Consider the following 20955-nt stretch of genomic DNA (forward strand, 5'->3'; position numbering starts at 1 on the left):
ATGTTGCTGGCTCTAGAAAGAAGGTGGATTCAGGCTTTTTGGAAAGCTATTCAAGAAAATCCAGGCAACATTAAGCAAGACCTCCAGGCAAACATAAGACATGAGCAGTGCCAAAGGAGTCAAGGCAGCTTTGGTGTAAGAAACAAGTGGCAGCAACAGATTCTCATGTCATGGGTTAGTTTGAGGCCATGCTATATGAATATAGCTGAATAGGGGGGCACTGTAGCTTTGCCTCATTGTTCATAATTTTCCTTCTCCTCCAAGTGAGGAAGAGCATGAACAAACCCCTCACTAGAGTGGCACAGGCTCCTGGCCCAGAACTGCTATGGACGAAGTCACTAGCCACAGCACCCTGACGTCATAGCCCTTCTAGGTGTTTAGTTGGTCATGGGAAAGAGTTTAGCTGGCTGAGTCCAAGGGCAGCTCCTTTGCCGACCAGAGTTGTTGTGAAGAAATTAGGACCTGAGGGCCTGCCCTCCTTTCCCTTGGGAGCTGCTTTTAAGCTGAAGCTTTACCACCAGCCCCCACCGGTGCTACGCCGCAGCTGAGCAGCAGCTACATCCGTGCTCAGCCTCAGACCTTTGCTGGCCTAGCCCTGACCTGGACCCAGCTGCTCTGCTTCCCAGCTTGAACTTCGACCTGCCCCGTTGCCTGCCCTGAGTTGTGTCTGACCTTGACTGCTGTCTCCAACCTGATCCCAACCCGAACTTGCCGCTCCGTACTGCGCTGCGCTGCCGGCTCCCCTTCCTGCTGCTCCCCGACGCCTGCCCTGCAGCACGGCAGCTGGAGAGCGAGAGAAGCCCTAGTAGCCCGGTGAGTAGCCACCAACTGCATGCCACTTGCCAGCCGCCAGGCACAGGCACGGCTGCGATGCAGCTGCAGCCCAGCGCAGGTGGGAGTGAGGGATGAGACTCTCAGCTTAAACACAGCTCCTGAGAGAAGCGTGGGGCAGCCCCCACGGAAACGCCTGCCAGCTTTGTCTCAGAGAGCTTTTTTTCAAGGCCAGGCAGCTGCTTATCGGTGTTGGCCAAGAGTCCCGGCAGCCCGGCTTCCCAGGGTGGGGAGTGAATGCTGCCAGGGCTTTGACAGTCACTTTTAACCCTGCAGTCACGGCTGCAGGAAGAGTACAGCGAAACAGAGGGCATGGTTAGATTACCTAGTCTCAGGAACACGTCAAGATACTGTTCCTTATAACACTTACTAATGGCTATGCAAACAGAAACTGGTTTTGTTTGAGAGGCGCTGAGCTGAAGGATCTGCAGAGGTCAACAGTCAGCAAGTTGTTCAGTTGTACAGTTGGTTATACAGTCCGTTTTAATGGAACAATAAGAGCAGTCAACCTTGTAGAGCTTGAACAATAAATTCTGGAGGTGTTTTAACATCAAGTGTTCTTTAAAGGCAATAGCACAATAGTCTGTGTTTTCCAAGATATCTAAAGGTTTTGTCTTTAACAACACCATGCCTCATAGTGATATAATAACTGAAATGCAATGCTCCTATGTTACTGCATTCCCACAGAAAAAGATTTACAAGTCTACTGTGAAGGAACTAGCTGCTGGATTTGGTTTACAAATGCACATGCATAAAACATGTTTAAGAGAGAATCTTTCCTTAGGAGAAAGCTCCAACATACATCCTATCACTTACATTTGCCAAGTCTGTCAGAGCAGTTACAAGTTCTGCTAAGGGTTTGGTTTTTCATGAAAGCTTTCATGATGATTAGAAACTGCATTAAGCTTATGTCTCATTATTTTATTCTGCAAATATAAATACGATACTCCTTACAAAAATGACTGTTGTGCATGTGGATATTAGTTACTAAAACAAACAACTAACTAGTCGCTCTTTACCTTCACCTCCCACTGTTTAAGTCTCACCTTTTGTTGTCCTGAGACTATTAACTTTCACCAAAATATTCAGCATATATTTAGTTAAATATTCAGGATATTTACTTAAACTGGTGGACTCTTAATTCGGAGCCTGCTGCCTGCTATGAGTAGTGAACAAGAGAATGAGAGGCATGCCCACAAGAATTGTACAACAGGCTGTGGGCAAAAGCAAATCACCCCCAAGACACGCAACAAAACAGATATTTAAGATGTCAATCAGACTAACCTGGGAGGGGAAATTCCTCTCCCTCCTCTTTCCTGAGCACCCCCCAAACCTGACAGTCAATGCAGTGTAATGCTTTAATTCTGTAATGCTTCTAGGAAAGAAGATGCTCTACTTAAAAAAAAAATAAATCATAACATCACAGAATAATTTTGGCTGCAAGGGACCTCCAGAGGCATCTAGTCCAACCTCCTGCTCAGAGCAGGTCTAATTAGGCCAGGCTGCCCAGGGTTGTGTCCAGCTGAGCCTTGACCACCTCCAAGGATGGAGATCCCATATCCTTTCTGAGCCAGTTTACCCCAGTGTCTGACCATATTCTGGTAGAAGAAAAATAAAATCCTGATATCTAAATGGAATTTCTCATATTCCAACTTGTGTTTTTTGGTGCTCATCCTTTCCCTGTGCACCTTAGAGAAAAGTCTGGCTCTGTGTTCTCTGTGTCCTGCAAAGAGCAATAACGTCCCCCTTTGCCTTCTCTTCTCCAGGCTGGACAGACCCAGCTCTCTCAGCCTCTCCTCATACATCAGGTGCCAGAGCCTCAGCCAGATTGGTGGCCTCGTGTTACTCTCGTGCCAGGACACTGATAGGCCTCTTTGCCACAAGAGCACATTGTTAGCTCACGGTCAACTGGTTGTCCAGCAGGACTCCCAGGTCTTTTTTCTGCAGAGTTTCTTCCTAGACTGTCTGCCACAGCCTGTATTGTTGCATGGGATTATTCCATTCCAGGTGCGGGACTTTGTATTTGCTTTTATTGAACTCCATGAGGTTCCTGTCAGCCCATTTCTCCAGCTTGTCAAGGTTTCTCTGAATAGCAGCTGTGCCCCTCAGCATACTGACCACTACTTCCAATTTGGTGCCATCTGCAGTCTTTCTGAGGGTGCACTCTGTTCTGTGATCAAGGTTTTTAATGAAGAGTTTTAACACTGTGATCCCAGTACTGATCCCTGTCAGAGTCCAATTCTCTCTGATCAGGTTCTTTTAGATATTCCATGTGTGGAGGGTGTAATGTTTAATACCAAATTTACTTACCTGAAAATAGTTACGTTACACAGGATTTCTGATTTAGCAAGGAGATGCAAAATATACTGAAAACGCAATACAAATGAAAGTTACATTTAGCAAAATACAGCAGCTGCAATACACAGTTCAATCACAATACCAATGTGACTCCCATTACCAGTCTCTATAATATGCTCATCATCATGATCCTGTGTGTCCCCAGTCCCCAGGAAGGAATATGTGGGTTGAAGCCAGCTCAAGCCCATTGCTTTTTTTGAAATTCTTTCGTCAGTTGTTTAGTTTTGACTCTCTATGTTGGGCTGAGCTCTGTATTCACTCCCCCCATGCTGGTCTGTCTAACTCAGAGAGACGCTCGTGCTCTTTTAATGAACTCAGAAAGAAACATTTACACCACCAGCTGATCCATTCAACTGACATCCCCTTGTCCACAGGGCTGGTCGCCTTGTCAGAGAAGGCAATGAGGTTGGTCAGCATGCTTTGTCCTTGGGAAATCTACGCTGGCTCCCCCCAGACACCTTCTTGCCCTTCTCGTGCCTGGACTTGGCTTCTGTGAGGATTTGTTCCATAACCTTTCCAGGGACCAAGGTGAGGCTGATAGACCTGGACCATCCCCCTTGCTACCTTCTTGCAGAGGGCTGTGGGATTTGCCTTTCTCCAGTGATCAGGAATCTCCATGGACTGCCAAGACCTTTTGAAGAGGACACAGAGCAGCTTCGCAATGATGTTGGGCTTCTCCTTCAGCACACTTGGACCACCTGTATGTCCAGGTGGGTTAAGTGATCCCAACTTTCATCTTCCTCTGCTGTGGGTACTCCTTCATGCCCATGGACTCTGACAAGAGGCTCAGGGACCTGGGAGGTCTGGGGGCAAAGCTTACCAGTAAAAACTGAGGCAAAAAAAAGGCATTATGAACCTTTGCCTTTTCCCTATCACTTTTCACTAGGTCTCCTCCCCCATTGACCAATGTGTGCACACTCTTCTTGGCCTTCCTTTTGCTACCAGTGTCTTTACAGAAGATACTTTTCTACATGCTTGTATTAATCCCAAATAATCTGTGTGCTTCCTTTTTTGTGTTTTGGCTCAGTCTGGAGCTCCACATTCACACACACTGGCCTTCTGCCGTGCCTGCTCGACTGTCTGCACACTGTAATGGACCATTCTTGGGCTCTGAGGAAGTTGTCCTTGTGCTGGTGCAATTCCCTCTCCCTCCTTGCCTGGGCGGCTCTGTGCTTAGTGTGATTCCAACCCCCCTCCTGGGCCACATACCAACCTAGGGCGGTGTGGATTGCGAATGCCAGTGAACCAGAGCATTAAGGCTCCTCCTTAATGTGCCTGGCTCCTGCTCTCCCTATCACTTCGGAGCGGTAATAACAGTCTATCACCTCCTGACAGCCCAGTACATCTGTACCTGGGACGTGGCTGAGGGAGCACAATAACAGAACCGCACACCCAGCAAGATCTGGGCCTGTGTAACTGATGGGAAACACCAGAATATTTCATCACTCAAGTTGGGCCGGAGTGGAAGAGTACCTGGCAAAAGTCAATTAGCTTGGACCCTATAAATAGCGACCCTAAGTAAGACCCTTTGGGCTCTCCTGGATCTCAGCAGGCCTGTGACCAGCATCTCCCCTGGGCTGGGACACCTCTCAGGTATCAAGTCCTCAAGGTACCATCAAAGCTGACAAAGGGCCAGGGCGTAGTCAACGCCCTCGAGTCTCAGTTATCACCTGTTGAGGCATGCAGATGCATTGTGAGTATTTACTCTAAACTCGAGAAGAGAGAAATCTTAACTGTGGGCTAGTCCCTCTTTCACCCACCTCTCTACCTAACGATGTGTTTGGGTATACACAGTTATTTTCATGAGTGGGGGTATGTACATATTTCACTGAATCCAAATACTTTTGTCTGTCTGTGTGTTTGTACATCTTGTGTTTATGAATATACATATATATATATTTAGGATACTTTATAGTAAGCTAGTGTGAATCTTGTCATTTTTCAATCTGTAGTTTAGTTGCTATTTTAATCATAACATATTCTACTGAATTATTTTGTAAATCCTTCAATTGGTTAATGATTAAGTGCTGCTAGTCATTAATAAATCTTGATTTGCTGCTAAATCATTACCGTGTTAATATTTCCATCCGTGAGAGTCCTTGATGATCAACCAGTTCTCCTGGGCTCCTTTGCCCTCTAGGGCAGTTTCACATGGGATTCTGCCAAGCAGGTCCCTGAACAGGTCCAAATCTTGGGAAGTCCTGGGTTGTAATTCTGCTGTTTGTATTGCTCACTCCTCTCAGGGTTTTAAACCTCACAGTCTCATCTTTGGTGCAGAAAAGGCTGCTCTTGACCTTCACATCTTCAACCAGTTCTTCTGTGTCGGTGTATAGCAGGTGTGTAGCCTCCTCTTCAGCTTCCTACCCTGTCTTTTCCAAAAAGCTTCCATCCACCAGTTGCAGCACTCCAGTCAGGAGAGCTATCCCACCATGTCTCTGTAATCCCAATGAGCTCAACTCTGCAACTACGCGTAGAGTTCTGATTCCTCCTGGTTTTTCCCCACACTGCGTGCACTTGTGTACAGGCATTAGAGCTGACCTCAAACTCTGCTGCTTCTAAAGGGGAAGTGTGCTGTCCCCCAGCCATGCTTCTCCTTGTGCCCTCACTTCTCCTCGGGTCACGATAACCTTGAGGAACAGTTGCTGCCATACACTGATGCTTCTGAAGAAGATGGAAAATGCCACATAACAGAACACATTTAGCTAGCAGAGCAGCAGGTAAACAGTAAATTTCCTTGACACCTGCAAGCGACTGCGTGAAGCTCACAAGTGACACATTTATCTATAGAGTTATTGTTTGTATTTATTTATTGATATCCTTGTTGATGTGTAACTGCAGGAAAACCAGCAATTGCCTACAAAGTCACAACTACCTTTACTACTTCAAGCATATTTGGAAGAGAGCTTCCATGTCAGCCAGGACGAGCAGGGTTAGGGTTTGCTTTCCATTTTCTTTGCAGTTACTGTCCTAGATTGCTTCCTAATCTGTCTTTGTAGCCATTGATTGATCCCTTTGCCATGGGTAAGGGAAGACAGCTGGGGAGCTACAGAACAGAGGGAGAAAGAGGGTTTGGGCTTCAGGAAAGACCCTTTTGTTAACAAAGAAAACAAAGAGCAAAGGTTTGCTATAGGAGCCCATTCTCTATGGAGTTAAACTGTACAGGATTGCCTGTCCCAGAACAGCCACAGGAGCTGTGTCCTGGGAACACAGGTCTTCACTGGCAATACAGGCCATCCTGCTGTTTCTTCTGGTGCTTTCACATACACGTGTTTCCATTCATGCTGCACTCATATCAATCTGTGTATTTCCATTTAAAATCCCAACACTGGTACAGCTTTATCACAGAGTCACATGGAAAGAGTTTATTCTTCCTCTGGAGAGAAGTAACTTCTCAGAAAAAAAAAAATCTGCTAGGAATACATTCACGTTATGAAGCAAAACGTCACAGTGCCATTCTGGTTTAAAGGAAAGTAATTTCCCCAGCACAGGAAACAAAAGCCTCGAGTATCAGCAATAGCGTGTCCAGCAGGGACAGGGAAGGGATCTTACCCCTGGACTCGGCACTGGTGAGGCCGCCCCTCGATGAGTGGGTTCAGTTTTGGGCCCCTCACTCCAAAAAGGCCATTGAATGACTCGAGCGTGTCCAGAGAAGGGCAATGGAGCTGGTGCAGGGTCTGGAGCACAGGTCTGATGGGGAGCGGCTGAGGGAACCAGGGGGGTTTAGTCTGGAGAAGAGGAGGCTGAGGGGAGATCTCATGGCCCTCTACAACTCCCTGAAAGGAGGGTGCAGAGAGGGGGGATGAGTCTCTTGAACCAAGGAACAAGCGCCAGGACAAGAGGGAATGGCCTCAAGCTGCACCAGGGCAGGGTCAGACTGGCTCTTAGGAAGTATTTCTTTCCAGAAGGGGTTGTTGGGTGTTGGAATGGGCTGCCCAGGGCAGGGGTGGAGTCCCCATCCCTGGAGGGTTTGAAGAGTCTGGTTGACTCAGGAAGAAGGGAGGGGTGGGGGGAAGGTGTTTTTAAGATGTGGTGAGGCTTCTCACTGTCCCACTCTGTCTGTTAAGTGTCATTATCATTAGTATTTGAATTAAAGTGATATCCTTTATCTTCCCCTAATGAGCCTGTCTTTTGCCTGTGACCATTAATGGGTGAGCGACCCCTCTCTGTCCTTATCTCCATTCCTGATCCTTTTGATTTATTTTCTGCTTCCCAGCACTGGGGGGGAAGGGGAAAGTGAAGGCTGCATGGTGCTCAGTTGCCCTCTGGGCTCAAACACGACACACAGTTATGATTTACAGTGAAGGCAGCATCATCCCCTGCGCTGGGGACTGGGGATGAAACCAGTCTGAATGACTGCAGTCACTGGGTGTGTGGGGCAGGCACATCGGGTAAGAACAGAGCTCCCACCTCCCACCAGATGAGCTTTTATCACATAACCTAACAGTTTTCACAGAACAAGAAACACAAAATGACTTTTAAATCCTCAGGCAAATGTATACCCAGCCATTAGGTGATTAAGCAGACCGTACGGAACTGGAGGGTGGGGGTTGTAAGAAATGGGGGAGGAACAAGGAAGCAAAGGTCTCAGCATGTTCTGCAAAATTCTATTTGAAACAGTCTGGGGAAACCAGAACAAGAAAAATAGTTGGTTGTGTGGGAAAGAATAACTATATGGTGAGCCAAAGCTGAGAGATGGAAGAGGGGTCTCAAGAAGTAAAATGGGCCTGATGAGGAGAAACTGAGCTAGCCACATACCAGAAAAGAGGGGAAATTGGTTTGGCAGCTTCATTCCCAGGGTGTTTCCTGGGTTATTTAGAGGTTATTTAAAGAAGGAGTAGCCTTTTCTTCACAAACAGCAGAGCAGTTCCACGGGGTTGAGCATAACAACACTTTCAGACTGCAGGTACATCAGGCAAGGCAAACAATTTTCCAAATCCAGCTGCATGCAATGAAGCTGCAGAAGTTGTGTTTAGGTAGGCACTCATTTCACTCGGTTCCCCCTCTTTCATTCACATTCATTCAATTTATTCAACTTGATCCACAGTGTCAAACCCCACACTCACAAGCACCGACATGCGTGTGCCCAACGTGTCCAGCCAGGACCCACACTTAGTGTGCAACACAAGGGAAGACGGGCACCAACTATCACACCCTCACGGCATCTCTTGAGTTATTCTTCACGGGCAGTGACAAACTGCCTTAGATGGGGCTTTTATGTGAGTGTGAAAGGTGGTGGGGCCCAGCAGTTAACTGCGGTGGCATCCTTGTGCTTCACCGTCTGGCTACTTCTGCCTTCGCACACTTCAGGCAATGTGTTTGCACATTTTCTGTGTTTCTTCAGTTTGAGTTTCTGAGGCTATGGTCTGCTTTCAGCTGGACAAAAAGGAAAAGAAATGGCATTTGTGATGCTCTGTGTCTTCCTACCACGTCCAGCTGTCAGAAGGCAGGGTCTGCAGCAGACAAGTTATGCTACAGCATGCAGGTCTTCCTGCTTTGAGAGAAACAAGGTATTTCTCAATTTTACTGCCTTAAACTAAGCCTTTGGTTATCAACACAGGCCATTCTTTTAACCTTTGTTCTGATGTTTCTTCTGGTGCTTACACACACCCATTTCCGCTCATACCAATCTGTATTTCCGTTTCAAGTTTCTGAAAGATGATTCAGCTTATTAAGGAGCCAGGTGAATACCAGAGCCAGGGCAAACGAGGAGCTATTACAGCTGGAAGCAGAGGACAGCAGAGAGAAAGATGTACAGGGAATACATTTTTAGCAGCAGCAAGAGGTTACATCAACCCAGCCACGTATTCAGTGATTTCTAACTTTAAGCAAAACGGCTTAATATTTAAGACTGGAATCACTCACCGTTCTGTGAAAATAACACCGAGTTTGGGACTCTCTGATGCAGTGATCTCTTCTGCCTCACCCAGTTGTGTTGTTTCACATAAACCATTTGTTTGAAGTCTGTAAGGAAGTCAAGTACTTGGGGCATTTGTATTTGCAGAACGTTATACCAACAAACAGAATAAATCCAGTAACGTTTCTTTGTTTGCTTTCACTCAGGACTGATCCAAAACCCTTCTTAAGTGTATATAAGTGTAGAATAGAACACACTTGCCAAGACTGTGTTTGCAGCTTCTTTCTGCTTGCAGTGGTACACTTTACTTTCCTGCTCCCTGCTGTTTCAACAAAGTATCCAGTAAAGCTCCTCTGCCCACATAGTTCGGATTTCTGAGAGGATTAATGCACAAGTGCATGTTTTCACTGGAACTGGCTGGAAAACAGAAGACAAATAAATATAAGCAAATGACTGAAAGGGTTGCCTGATTTATGATTATTATCTACTGTTTGGAGTCAGCAATACAATACTGTCTGAATCATTTTCTACCTTATCAGTCACTCTTGAAACTACATCAAGTATGGATCTGTTTTATCATCCTCGACAACCTGAATGCACGTATGCATGCCTAGAACATAAACCAGGTCAGAACTATCAATTTACTTCTTTAAAGCTAGAACTGATGTGGCAAACTCCTTCTACCTCTCCTTTTCTCTTGTTTTTTAAAAATTACTTCATTTGTTCAAGCATCATAGCAAGAGGGCAAATACGGGGAAATTTGCCCAATGAAAAGATCCTTCCATAACATTTCCTTCAACAAAGAAAGAGCAAAACCACAGACTGTACCACCTTCCTCCCATTCCTTGAGGTGGTTCCCTTTCTATGACCTGAACAGTGATCGTGACAGCAGCTGTGTAGTTTCACATGCCCTTCAAACCAGGCATTAGCACCAGGCGACACAGGCTGGCATTCACTTTATTTTTGAGGTTAACTTCCTGATCCAGAGGGAGCAATTGATACTTACTGTTCCTTAAGCTTGAAACCTCATCTCAAACGGATTGAGTACTCAGCCCTCTCCCCATCTTTCTGGTTCAGGATTTGCCGTGCTTGTCCCCAGTCCCGCAGACTCTCCCAAGCCCTGCTTCAGCATTAACAGGAATCAGCCAGTTCTCTGCTTCACACCCCCTGCCGGGACACCCACTGCTGCAACCAGCGCTGATCAGCCGCTGACTGCCAATCTGCAAGAAAGAAAAGGAATGGCATTACTACATAAATACAAGAATTATTTGGGTATGCCAAGTTTTTCTCCTATGTTATATGCTTAATGCTCTGTACTACATTTGTGTTATTGATATAGTATAATTTACGTTTGTTAGTAGCCCTGGTTAATAATTTCACAGAATTTCACAGAATCATCTTGGTTGGAAAAGACCTTGAAGATCCTCCAGTCCAACCATTAACCTCACACTGACCATTCTCAACTCCACCACATCCCTCAGCCCTGGGTCAACCCGACTCTTCAACCCCTCCAGGGATGGGGACTCCACCCCTGCCCTGGGCAGCCCATTCCAACGCCCAACAACCCCTTCTGGAAAGAAATACTTCCTAAGAGCCAGTCTGACCCTGCCCTGGCGCAGCTTGAGGCCATTCCCTCTTGTCCTATTGCTTGTGCTAGTTGCTATAATTGTGCTAGTAGCTATAGTTACTGCACATATGGAGACAATTACAAGGTTTTGAAGCTTGGTTGAGTGAGACTTTGAAGTGTGGTCAAGATGACCTTGATTAGCGATAAGAAATTCATAAAGGAGGATCTCCAGACCCTAGAAAATAAGCAGAACATCCTGGACCATAAAGAGGATGTCTGGGATTGTGTTGAGGATGAGTTGACAGCCTGGCAAAGTGACTAATCGATTAATTAACTTGGCAATGAAACTAACTTTTGACTGTCCTGCAAGTGAGCTATCTTCAATATATCAATACTAAAAATAACACCCACAGGTCAAAAAGACCCCTGCCCAGGTTAAGACCCTTAAGCCGTATTATAATTTTATGTTAGTCACTAACAATTTTATAACAGGCATGTTTGGAAAAGTACTAACCTCTGATTTTTGTGTATAAAAGGAGAATGAAAACCTGCTGTTGGGGCGCTTGATTTGTGGAAAAGTCTACCAAGCACCCAGGCCTGAATAAATAGAGTATCACTTCTGAGTGTGTTAAGATTGGGTTATCGCACACCGGGCACGAATCTGCTTTTTGGATAACATCAGTGTTATGTACAGGTAGTGAGAGCAGAAGGTAGCAGGAAATCCCTCAGTGGACGCCGGTGCTCTGCTCAATGTACACACTCTGTGAGGGACTAGCTGGGCTCCGCACTCGATGCGTAGGGACCAAACCCATTACTACCAGTGGAATTTCACCCCGGGCGGCAGCTCAGACCGAATGCAAACGTCAGAAACAGGAAAGAACCTGGCATTTAAAAAAACACAACCCAACCCCCAAAAAACAAAAAAAAAAAAAAAGAAGAAAACCCCACACGCCTTTCTGTCACTTCTGGCACGATTGGTCGTGTCCCGCGGGTGGTGTTGAGCCGAGGAAGGCTGCGCGCTTCCCTGGCGGCGGTTTCCCGCCTCCCCCCTCAGCGCTCCCTCAGCCTCAGGCCCCGCCCCGCGCCTTCGGTTTCGATTCCTCTCGAGCTCGGCGCGGCGGCGGCCGCTACTTCCCGCCCCGCTCTTACTTCCACTCCCACTCTCATTCCGCTGTCGGAAGGGAAGGGGGAGCGATGAGCGACCCGGCGGTGTGCTGCTTCCTCACCAAGACCCTCTGCGCCCACGGCGGGGAGCTGGAGCTGCCGGAGCTGCGGCGGTACATCGGGCTCTCGGCGCAGCAGCTGGAGGAGACGCTGTGGGCGGCGGGCCCGCAGCGGTTCCTGGTGCTGCGGGAGGATGGCGGGACGCGGGTCTTGGCCTTGTCGGGCGTCCGGCTCTGTGTCCGCAAGGAGTGCGGCGGCTGCGAGCGGCTGCACCTCTGCAAACTCCACCTCATGGGCAGGTGCAACCTGGGGGTCAGGTGAGCAGCCCTCGGGGTTGGGGGGGGGGGGAAACGGGGGCACCCCAACCCCCCCCCCCCACCGGCCCCCCCACTCCCCGGGATCTCCGGGGCTGTCCCGGCAGCTTGAGGACGCCCCGGCCCCTTCTGCCGCGGCTTCCAGCCGGAGGAGGGGCACAGCACCCCCCCATACCCCCCCCCCGCCGGGGTACAGCCTCGTGCCGGGCGTTTCTGGCTCCCGGAGGGCTCGCTTGCTGCTCCCGCTGTTTCGGTAAAAAGCCCGAAGTGACGGCGGTAGGTGGCGGTTTCCGGAAGCCATGTTTTTCTTTGTGTCCTGGGTCAGGCTGGGATAGAGTTTTCACAAGATGAGAGTTAATTTTCACAAGAAGCTGAGGGGATGGGGGGGGTGGGTCGCGGCTCGGGAACGGGCTGAGCACTGGGCTCCGGGTGGTGAGCAATTGCACTCCCTCTCTGCTTTCTGTTTTCATTATTATTCTCTCATTGTGTTGTCCTGTTAAACTCTCCTTACCTCAACCCACGAGTTTTTACTTTTTTCTTCGAATCTCCTCCCCATCATCCCACGGGGCGGGGGGCAGGAGTGAGCGAGCACCTGCGTGGCGCTTAATTGCTGGCTGGGCCTAAATCGTGACACTTTGTCAGTAATACATTTTTTTTTTTCATTAAAGCCGCTTGCCTGCCACACCTGTCCCTCAGCCCCCTGGCATCTGGATGAAATAGTTTACAAATATTTCTCTAATAAAAAAAAAAAGCAAAGTGCTAGCATGTTCTGGTTTTAATCTAGAAAGTTATGAACGTTTACTGTAAGTCAACTACAGCTCTTTCTGTGAGAAGCCGTGTTTAATTTCCCATGCACATCAGTACAGTGATAAAGGAAACTAAAAACAAAGGCGGAAGTGAAAACCGGAAGCTTTTCAGTGGCAATCAATGGCAGCTGTGAGCTCTGATGGAAGAATTTGAAGTTTAAGCCCCCAAGACCCAGGTCTTGCGCCGTTGCAGTGTTAGTAACATGCTGATATCCCACCAGGTTTTTCCTCTTTGCCCCAGCAAAACAGCTCGTTATGTGCTTGGGTCTGAAGAGCATGGAGGGGAAAGGCCATGTCTATCTCAGAATGGTACTAGTGAAGTGTCAGGTTGCTAAGATTTTCTTGCTGTTTCTCACTTTATGGACGGTACGATAAGCTTCTGTGTGATTCACTGTTAGAAATACCTTCAAGTGCATGTAGGCACTTGTGCTGGATGACTCCGTGTGAATTAAAATGTGCAGTGAGGCGATTCCCTTTGTAATGATAAGCCATTTGCTCCTCTCAGTAGCACTAAGTATTTACAGTCACCTTTGTAGGTGGTAATAAATAGTAAAACAAAGAGTATGCCTTTTGTGGGAGGGAACCTGATTAAAATGAGAGGGTAGAAATACTGCTAGGTGGACCACATGCATCAAGGCAGAGAACAGTTTTTAACTGATAAGGTAAAATCTAGCTTTGCTTCCAGATCTTGCAACCTTTTTGGTTTATAATTTCTGGAAAGAAAAATGCCTGTGCAAGTTACTGGGGTCTTCCTATTTAGTGGAATCAGGATTTTAGTCCAGTTAAACTCGTTTTTAACTTGTCTGGCAAATAACTTTTTTTTTTTTCTAAATGTGTTATTAAACTCAGCTGATTAGTTATCATTGTATTTGTGGACTGTTTCAACCTTTGACTTAGAAATATGTACTCAAGTGATGTAGATCACTGTGTGACTGTCGGTGGAATCTGAAGTTAACTGTGGAGGAATGCTGGTGATGGCTCCTACCTTGAATACTCTGTAGCTCACCTACCTTTCATGGCCACTAATTGAGTGCCTACAGAATCTAATATCTTTAGAAGATCATTTCTCAGCACCAAAGATGGCACACTTCTGCCCTGCAGACTTCGCCTTCTTGCTTATTTGCTTCCAAAGCACTGTGTCCAACAGGCAGTGGGGGTCAGGGCCAAAAGCTCTCCCCAAGGGTCTGTACAGAAGGATTGGATTCAGACACAGCATGAGGTAAAAAAGCTTTCACAAGGAGAGTTTCAAGAGTTAACTAGATGCTAAAAGCATAAAGAGAACAGAGACTTGAGTCTGATAGATTAACAGATGCTTTTATTGGTTATGTCTAGTCTTAAGGCTCTATCAAATCACGCCTTTGAAGAGCAAGCCATAAGGAAGGTGTATTTTGCTGCATTGAATTAATGTGCAGATTAACTGCGTTTCTCCTCTTGTTATTGATTTGCAGTATCTTTTCAAATAGATGCAAAAAAATCACAATCTCTCTCTTTCTGTTTCATACTCACTTCAGCTGTTTCTCTTGGGTTAGTAAGTGTCACCAGCATCTTCGTTATTGTCATTTAATGGCTTCTTTACCAAAACCCAGAAGCTGTTGAACTTTCTTGGTTGTTTTTTTTTTTTTTAACTTCCCAACCAGCAAAGATAACAAACTGTGGTGTTTTCAGCTTCATTATCTCTTTGGTTTGCTCTCTCAGACTCTTGCATCTTTCTTTACATGGACAACAACCTTTTACATTCACAAAATCAAGGGTGTTGCAACTTCCGCCATTGTTGATGTATTGCTCTAAAATTAGCCTCACCTCCAACTGTTCGAGTCGTGTGACTTGACTTACCTCTTACTGGAGGAGAGGAAGGTGTGGGGTAGACAGACTTGGCTTCAGATCTGTGCTGCTAGATTTCTTAAAAGTCTGGTCACATTGATGTTTAAAATGGGGATAATAACGCTACTGTATGTCACAGAGTTACACGTTTGGTCTATTCTCTAGCTAATTACAGAGACCATCTAAATGTTCACAGAGACTTTTGGCAAACTGCCTTTCTCAACATGCAACTTGGGAAAAGCCATGGAATCTGAAGTTTTTCTTTAAATCCGCTTGACTGAAGAAGTAAAAACTGATATTTCTGTGTATTTTCTTGCAGATCTTGCAAGTACTCGCATGACATCCTCAGCGCTGAGAACAAAAAAGTTCTAAAGACCCACGAGTTGTCTGGCCTTGATGAGAATGAGCTGCGAGTCCTCCTTCTCCAGAATGACCCTTTCCTCCTACCTGATGTGAGTTGTACTGATTTCTTAAGAGACGCTTTTGTTAGTTAGGAATGGGAGAGGGCAAGAGAGAACGTGAAGTTCTGATCTCAGTTTCAAGCTGTTAAGATATGTAGCAGTATTGTTAAGATTAGTCTGAATGAAGTATGAATGGCAATGGCTGTGTGTGAAAGCAGCAGAAGAAATATAGACCCGGGGCTGTGAAAGTGCTTACAACCAAAAAAAAATAACAGCAAGGAAACTGTTAAACACAGAGGGGTGTGTTGCATAAATACCAGACAGCTTGCACTTCGATAAGGCCATGTCATCTATGACTTGTCAAGAGAAGAGCTGCAGGAAGCAGACAGCACGGCTGCGGCCTGTTTTGTGGGCCATCCCTGTCATCCCAACAGCATAGCCATAAAGTTACTCAAAATAAGCAAACAAAAAAAATCAGCAGCTTCACCAGAGATTTACAGATGGTGAAGTAAGCAAGACAGAGGTGAAAGATCACAGTCGTTGTACGTGCTTAGAGGATAAAAGGCCTGACCAAAGCCAAGTTTGTTGGCTCTTGTCCAAGAGATGATGAAGACTAGGAAGCGAGGGCCCCTTTCCTTTTTCAGCCTACCTACGTGTCGTGGTTTAATCCCAGCCGGCAGCTAAACCCAACGCAGCACTTTCTCACTCCTCCCCCCGCCCCAGTGGGATGGGGAGGAGAAATGGGGGGGGGGGGGGAGTAAAACACCTGGGTTGAGATAAGAACAGTTTAATAACTGAAATGAAAAGAAATGTATCAGAAAGAGAGGGAAATAAGACCCAAGAAAAGTGATCACAATGCAATTGCTCCCCACCCGCTGACTGATGCAGGAGCACTGATTGGCCCCTCCCAGCCAACTCCCCCCCCCCCCCCCCCCCCCCCCCCCCCCCCGGTTTCTATACTGAGAGGACATTCTATGGCATGGAGTAGCCCTTTGGCTAGTTGGGGTTAGCTGTCCTGGCCATGCTTCCTCCCAGCTTGTACTCCTCCTTGCTGGCAAAGCATGAGAAACTGAAAAGTCCTTGACTTATCCTAACTGCTTCTTAGCAACAACTAAAACATCAGTGTGTTATCACATTACTTTCACAGTAAACCCAAAACAGAGCACTGTGCCAGCTACTAGGAAGAAAATTAACTCTATCCCAGCTGAAACCAGAACAGTAGGCTTGCACATTTTGGTGCTTGAGGGTGTAGGAGAGTAAGAAAAATCTATGAGGAAATGACCAAATGACTGCAGTCAGGTTTTGTAAAATCTGCCCTTTCCAAAGTGCTCTGAATTTTGGTACACTGATTTTCTAAGAGACAACCTTTGTCTGGTTTAGTGTGCAAGTCATTGATTTTGTTAAATTTGGCTGAACAATTCATTCAGGTTCTGCACATGTGTGTAAGGGCAGTGCTGTCTTCAAGGTGTGGCTGTTTCAAAGCCAAGAATACCCTGTTCTGGGTACAGCTGTTCCTGCTTAAGAAATTACCAGAGTACTGCCCGTTTCCCTTGTCTGTTGGAGGTTATAATCTCCACCGGTCTGTTGGCGTAACAGTTCTGTTTTCTTATTCCCCGCTGTGACAGTGCTGGGCTTTGACAATGTTTTTTTTTTTTTTGGTAGTGTTTTAAAATATGTTGTGCTGTCAGATTCAAGGAATATGGTGGTGATGAGCAAGGAGGATTAATAACATCTTTGTCCCACTCAGCTGCATCTAAAACTTAAGCGTTTCTTGTCTAATTACTCCCAGTAATGAGGAGATAGTAGCAACCATCATTGATTGATATTACACTTAAGCTCTTCTCTATAGATCTGTTCAGCCCTCACCGCTAGCAGGCATCTTTAATTAGCTCTAATTGAGCACCTTAACTCCTGTTGTGGACTAAAATAGCAGAAACAACAGAAAGCAGTGATCAATGCAGGCCACTTATAAACCTGAGAGCTGGGGAGAGGGATGGGAAAGCTGCCTTGGTGGTTTCTTTTGTTGAAATGCTGACAAATGGCATGTATGAAGCTCTCGAGCAAGAGGAAACTTTGATCTTCTGTGATCTGAACTGGGGTGCAGGGTGAGAAAAACACAACAGCACCCTGAAATCAGAGGTTTTTGCACTTTCCCTTACCTTCTCTCTGGCTCTTCTTTTTTTTGTTTCTTGGTGAAGGCAAAGGGCAGTGTGCTTTCTTGATGTAGCTGAATAGTGGATTCCCTATTTAGCTGAGGCAGCGCTTTGTTCTCGTTTGGTAGTTTATTCTGATGCTCCCATGTAAAAATTTTGTCTTGAATACTAACATCATTTTAATGCATCTTCTTCTTGATGCTCTACAAATTCACTCTCAACCAGATTCAGTGTCCTTAAATCTCTGGAAGCTTCACTTAGTAACTTAAGTGGCTGCTATTTTCACTATCGTAAAGTGATATTTTGTGTAATGGATGCTTCGTACAAAATGTTTTCAATACAATCAGGTAAAAGCTGAGAGAGTATATTTTAGTTGCTTTTTTTTTTTTTTCTTACTGTCTTGAGCAGGAAGATGCAAGCACGAAAACAATTCCTGGCCCCCAAATAGCCCCCAAAACCTGTGTCTGACATAAGTCTTATGCTTTTTTTTTGGTGATTCTTAAACCAGCTTCAGGCTGCTTGACAAGCTGGACTCTCTGCTTCTGGTTTTGATTAGCAGTATTCCTGGAGGAGAAGGTTTATAGAGAGGAGAGGATATTGAAGTTAAGAGGAAAGGATTGGGTTGGGGTAAGACCTATTAAGGAAGCAGTGATTTTAAGTTTTTCTAGGAGCATTCAGAGAACTGCATTACTCCTTTGAACCAAAGGACTACTGTATAATTTTATATCAGAGTCCTTAATCTGTGCTTGATTATCTGTCTCTGGGGGATGTTGGACTAACTGTTTTCAAGTCAGGAACTTCACTAGTTATCTAGGGGTAGAAAAACAAATTGCATCTTTAAAGCCTTAACTTACTTTTCCTTCTTAGGTAGGCACTCAGATGAGGCACGTACATTTTAGATGGAGGTAACACTTTGAGTGGTATCAGGCCCCCAAAATAGAGCAACATTCTTCAACTGAGGAAGACCATCCCTTGGCAGTGGTGTAAGATTTGAGTTCTTTAGTAACTGTTATTACCTAGCACTTGCATATGTTCTTGATGCATAGATCTTGGAGTGCTCGGTAGATGATAAGCCTTTCTGCATTCTCCTCGGACAAAGTTGAGAAAATAAAGGAGAGAAAAAGGAAGTGACTTACCCAAAATTCTGGGTAGGTGAATAACTGCTTTGCGTTGGCAGGCGCTGGTGCTTTTGGATCTGACTAGGAAAGGCACGTGATGCTTAAGATAAATAGCTGGTTACTACTAAAGGTCATAATGAGAAGAAATCTTATGTGTCCCTTCTGATGTCATGGGAACCCACAACAGTCCAGCATCAGACAGATCTCTCTGGTAGCCCATGGCTTGCTGTGCAGAATTACCATCCGTGGGGAGGTTCAGCATCCTTGCTGTTCTTCACATCTTTATAGCGTTTTTCGGGGCACACACACACCCCCAAAAACCCCCAAACCTATTGGTTTTCATACATGTTCTAGATGGTACACTGAGGTTCACTGAGAGCATTATGCTCTTATGCATCTCTATAGGAACAACTCTTGCAAACAGTACCTGCAGGTTGTATTGTTACAGGCAGTCCATGCTAATGGTATGTACTCTCGTCATGTGGCTGTCGCTAACGATAACGTGTGGGCCTCTGCAACCTACAGGTAAACTGCCTAGATTTGCTAGAAGTTGCTAACTCCTCATTATAATATCTTCCACAGCAGCCCACAACAGAAGCTGAAAACGGGTCCAAAATTAATTTTCCAAAATTTATTTTCTCAGTATGAGAGAGTGATGGAGCTGCTGGAAGAGGAGTTCAGTGCAGCACCGCTAAGGTGGTGACGGGACTGGAGCATCTCTCGCATGAGGATAGGCTGAGAGAGCTGGGTCTTTTTAGCCTTGAGAAGGGAAGGCTCAGGGAGATCTATCTCATCAGTGATTACAAACTCCTGAAGGGGAGGGTGTAAAGAGGACACAACCAGGCTCTTTTCAGTGGTGCCCAGGACCAGAGGTGATGGTGTTTTGCTGATTAAGGATACCAATTAAACTGGGACACCAGAGTGAAAAGAGGAGGCATATTTTACTGGTGATAACCAAATAATTTAACAGAGTAATACAGAAAACATGCAGTAAGAAAAGACAGAATAATGCACTTAAAGCAAACAAATAGGAAAACACAGGGTAATGCATCAAATCATTACTACGTGAGAGGGAGAATAGTGATTAAGAAAGATCCATCACCACTTGCACCCGTTCCCATCATCCAGACCCACAGTCGCTGGGCAGCCCCGGTTACAGCGAGGATTTGGAGAACCTGTCTCGGCAAGTGGGAAACCCTACACGGTGCGTCCACCCGTAGGTGAGGCATCCAAAGTCGCTGCAAGAGGGTCCAGCCTTACATACCAGAAATCAGCAAGCCAGAATAACTGGCACCTTTGTTTTAAGTGGAAATACCTGTTTTCACTCTCACATTAGATTCCCCCAGAGCCTGGCCAGGGCTCAAGGAGGAAGCGAAGGGAGTTTCCCTGCTTATCTACTTTATATATGAGCAAGGTCACACATCTGGTCACAAGGCCAGACTTGCTCCTACACAAAGAGGGATAAAGATATGTTCAGGATAGACATGTTTTATGCTATCTAAGCTACATCTTTAATTAACGAGCATACATATTTCACTAATGACTACATACTAAGTTAGCAGCTTTGGCTCAGGGCCTGTTGTTCAGGCTTCAGTACTTCAACACTTTAGCACCTTTTACATCAGCATAGGTGGTTTGTTATAACCTAGCACAATACCTACTAGCACAATGGTTATCAGTTATAAAATATACAGGATTCATCTATAGGTCAACTCTGGCTTGGCCTGTTGTCCAAGCCTTAGCACTTCAGATGGGCACAAACCGAAACATAGGAGGTTCCCTCTGAACATCAGGAAATGCTTTTTTACAGGGAGGGTGACTGAGCACTGGCGCAGGTTGCCCAGAGAGGTTGTGGAGTCTCCCCCCTTGGAGATATTCAAAAGCCATCTGGGCACGGTCCTGGGCAACCAGCTGTAGGTGGCCCTGCAGGGCAATCTCTGCTTGGGCACCTGAACAACCTCCTCCCCTTCCTTCTTCTCACCTTGGTGTCTGCAGGGCTGTTTCTCCCACTTTCCCCACAGCTCCCCTTGCAGCATTTTTTCCTTTCCTAAATACATTTTTGCCAGAGTTGCCACCAGCTCAGCTGATGGCCTCAGCTGTGTCCTGTGGTGGGTCTGTCAGAGGCAGCTGTGCCTGATGCGGGTCGGCCCCTGGCCTCTTCTCACAGAGGCCACCCCTGCTGCCAGCACCTTGCACGGGCACCCAACAGATTGTAACACCACTGATAGCATTTGGTGATGCAGCTAAGCTTAAATATATAAATAATAGCCATAATTGCAAGGGGTTAAACGGAAAGTTGTGATACAGTTGCACAAACAGGATGTGGGAAAAGTTGTGGAAGTAAAATCTGCAAGTATCTGGTAAAACTAAAATCCTGCAGAGCAGGCAGGAAGGGTATGTGATGGAAGCAGAATAATCCAGTAGAACAAGCAAAACCAGAACAAGTTCAGATCCCCAAAAGAAGATTGCAAAAGCGAACGAGAGCGTTCTTTGGGGTGTTAGGGGTAGAAAAGCATAAAGCATCCGCAATGACAGAGGGAAGATGGTGAAGAAAGAAGACAACTCCCT

The 20955-nt window shown here is 46.0% G+C and overlaps 1 protein-coding gene across 7 annotated transcripts in view; it reads left to right on the forward strand.

The window, feature by feature from the left end:
- Positions 1 to 11253: 11253 nt before the first annotated feature.
- Positions 11254 to 20955, forward strand: part of LOC141944846 (protein mono-ADP-ribosyltransferase PARP12-like) — a 31026-nt gene continuing 21324 nt past the window's right edge. For 4 of the 7 annotated variants that reach the window (XM_074872092.1, XM_074872091.1, XM_074872093.1 and 1 more), the window contains exons 1-2: positions 11254 to 12091; positions 15035 to 15167. In XM_074872092.1, the coding sequence (XP_074728193.1) occupies positions 11361 to 12091; positions 15035 to 15167 (864 nt within the window). In that variant the 5' untranslated portion in view covers positions 11254 to 11360. The remainder of the gene's footprint in view (positions 12092 to 15034; positions 15168 to 20955) is intronic. The other 3 variants (XM_074872095.1, XM_074872088.1, XM_074872089.1) reach the window with 3 other exon arrangements.

This window comes from Strix uralensis, chromosome 5 (assembly GCF_047716275.1).
Source record: "Strix uralensis isolate ZFMK-TIS-50842 chromosome 5, bStrUra1, whole genome shotgun sequence".
Classification (NCBI taxonomy): domain Eukaryota; kingdom Metazoa; phylum Chordata; class Aves; order Strigiformes; family Strigidae; genus Strix; species Strix uralensis.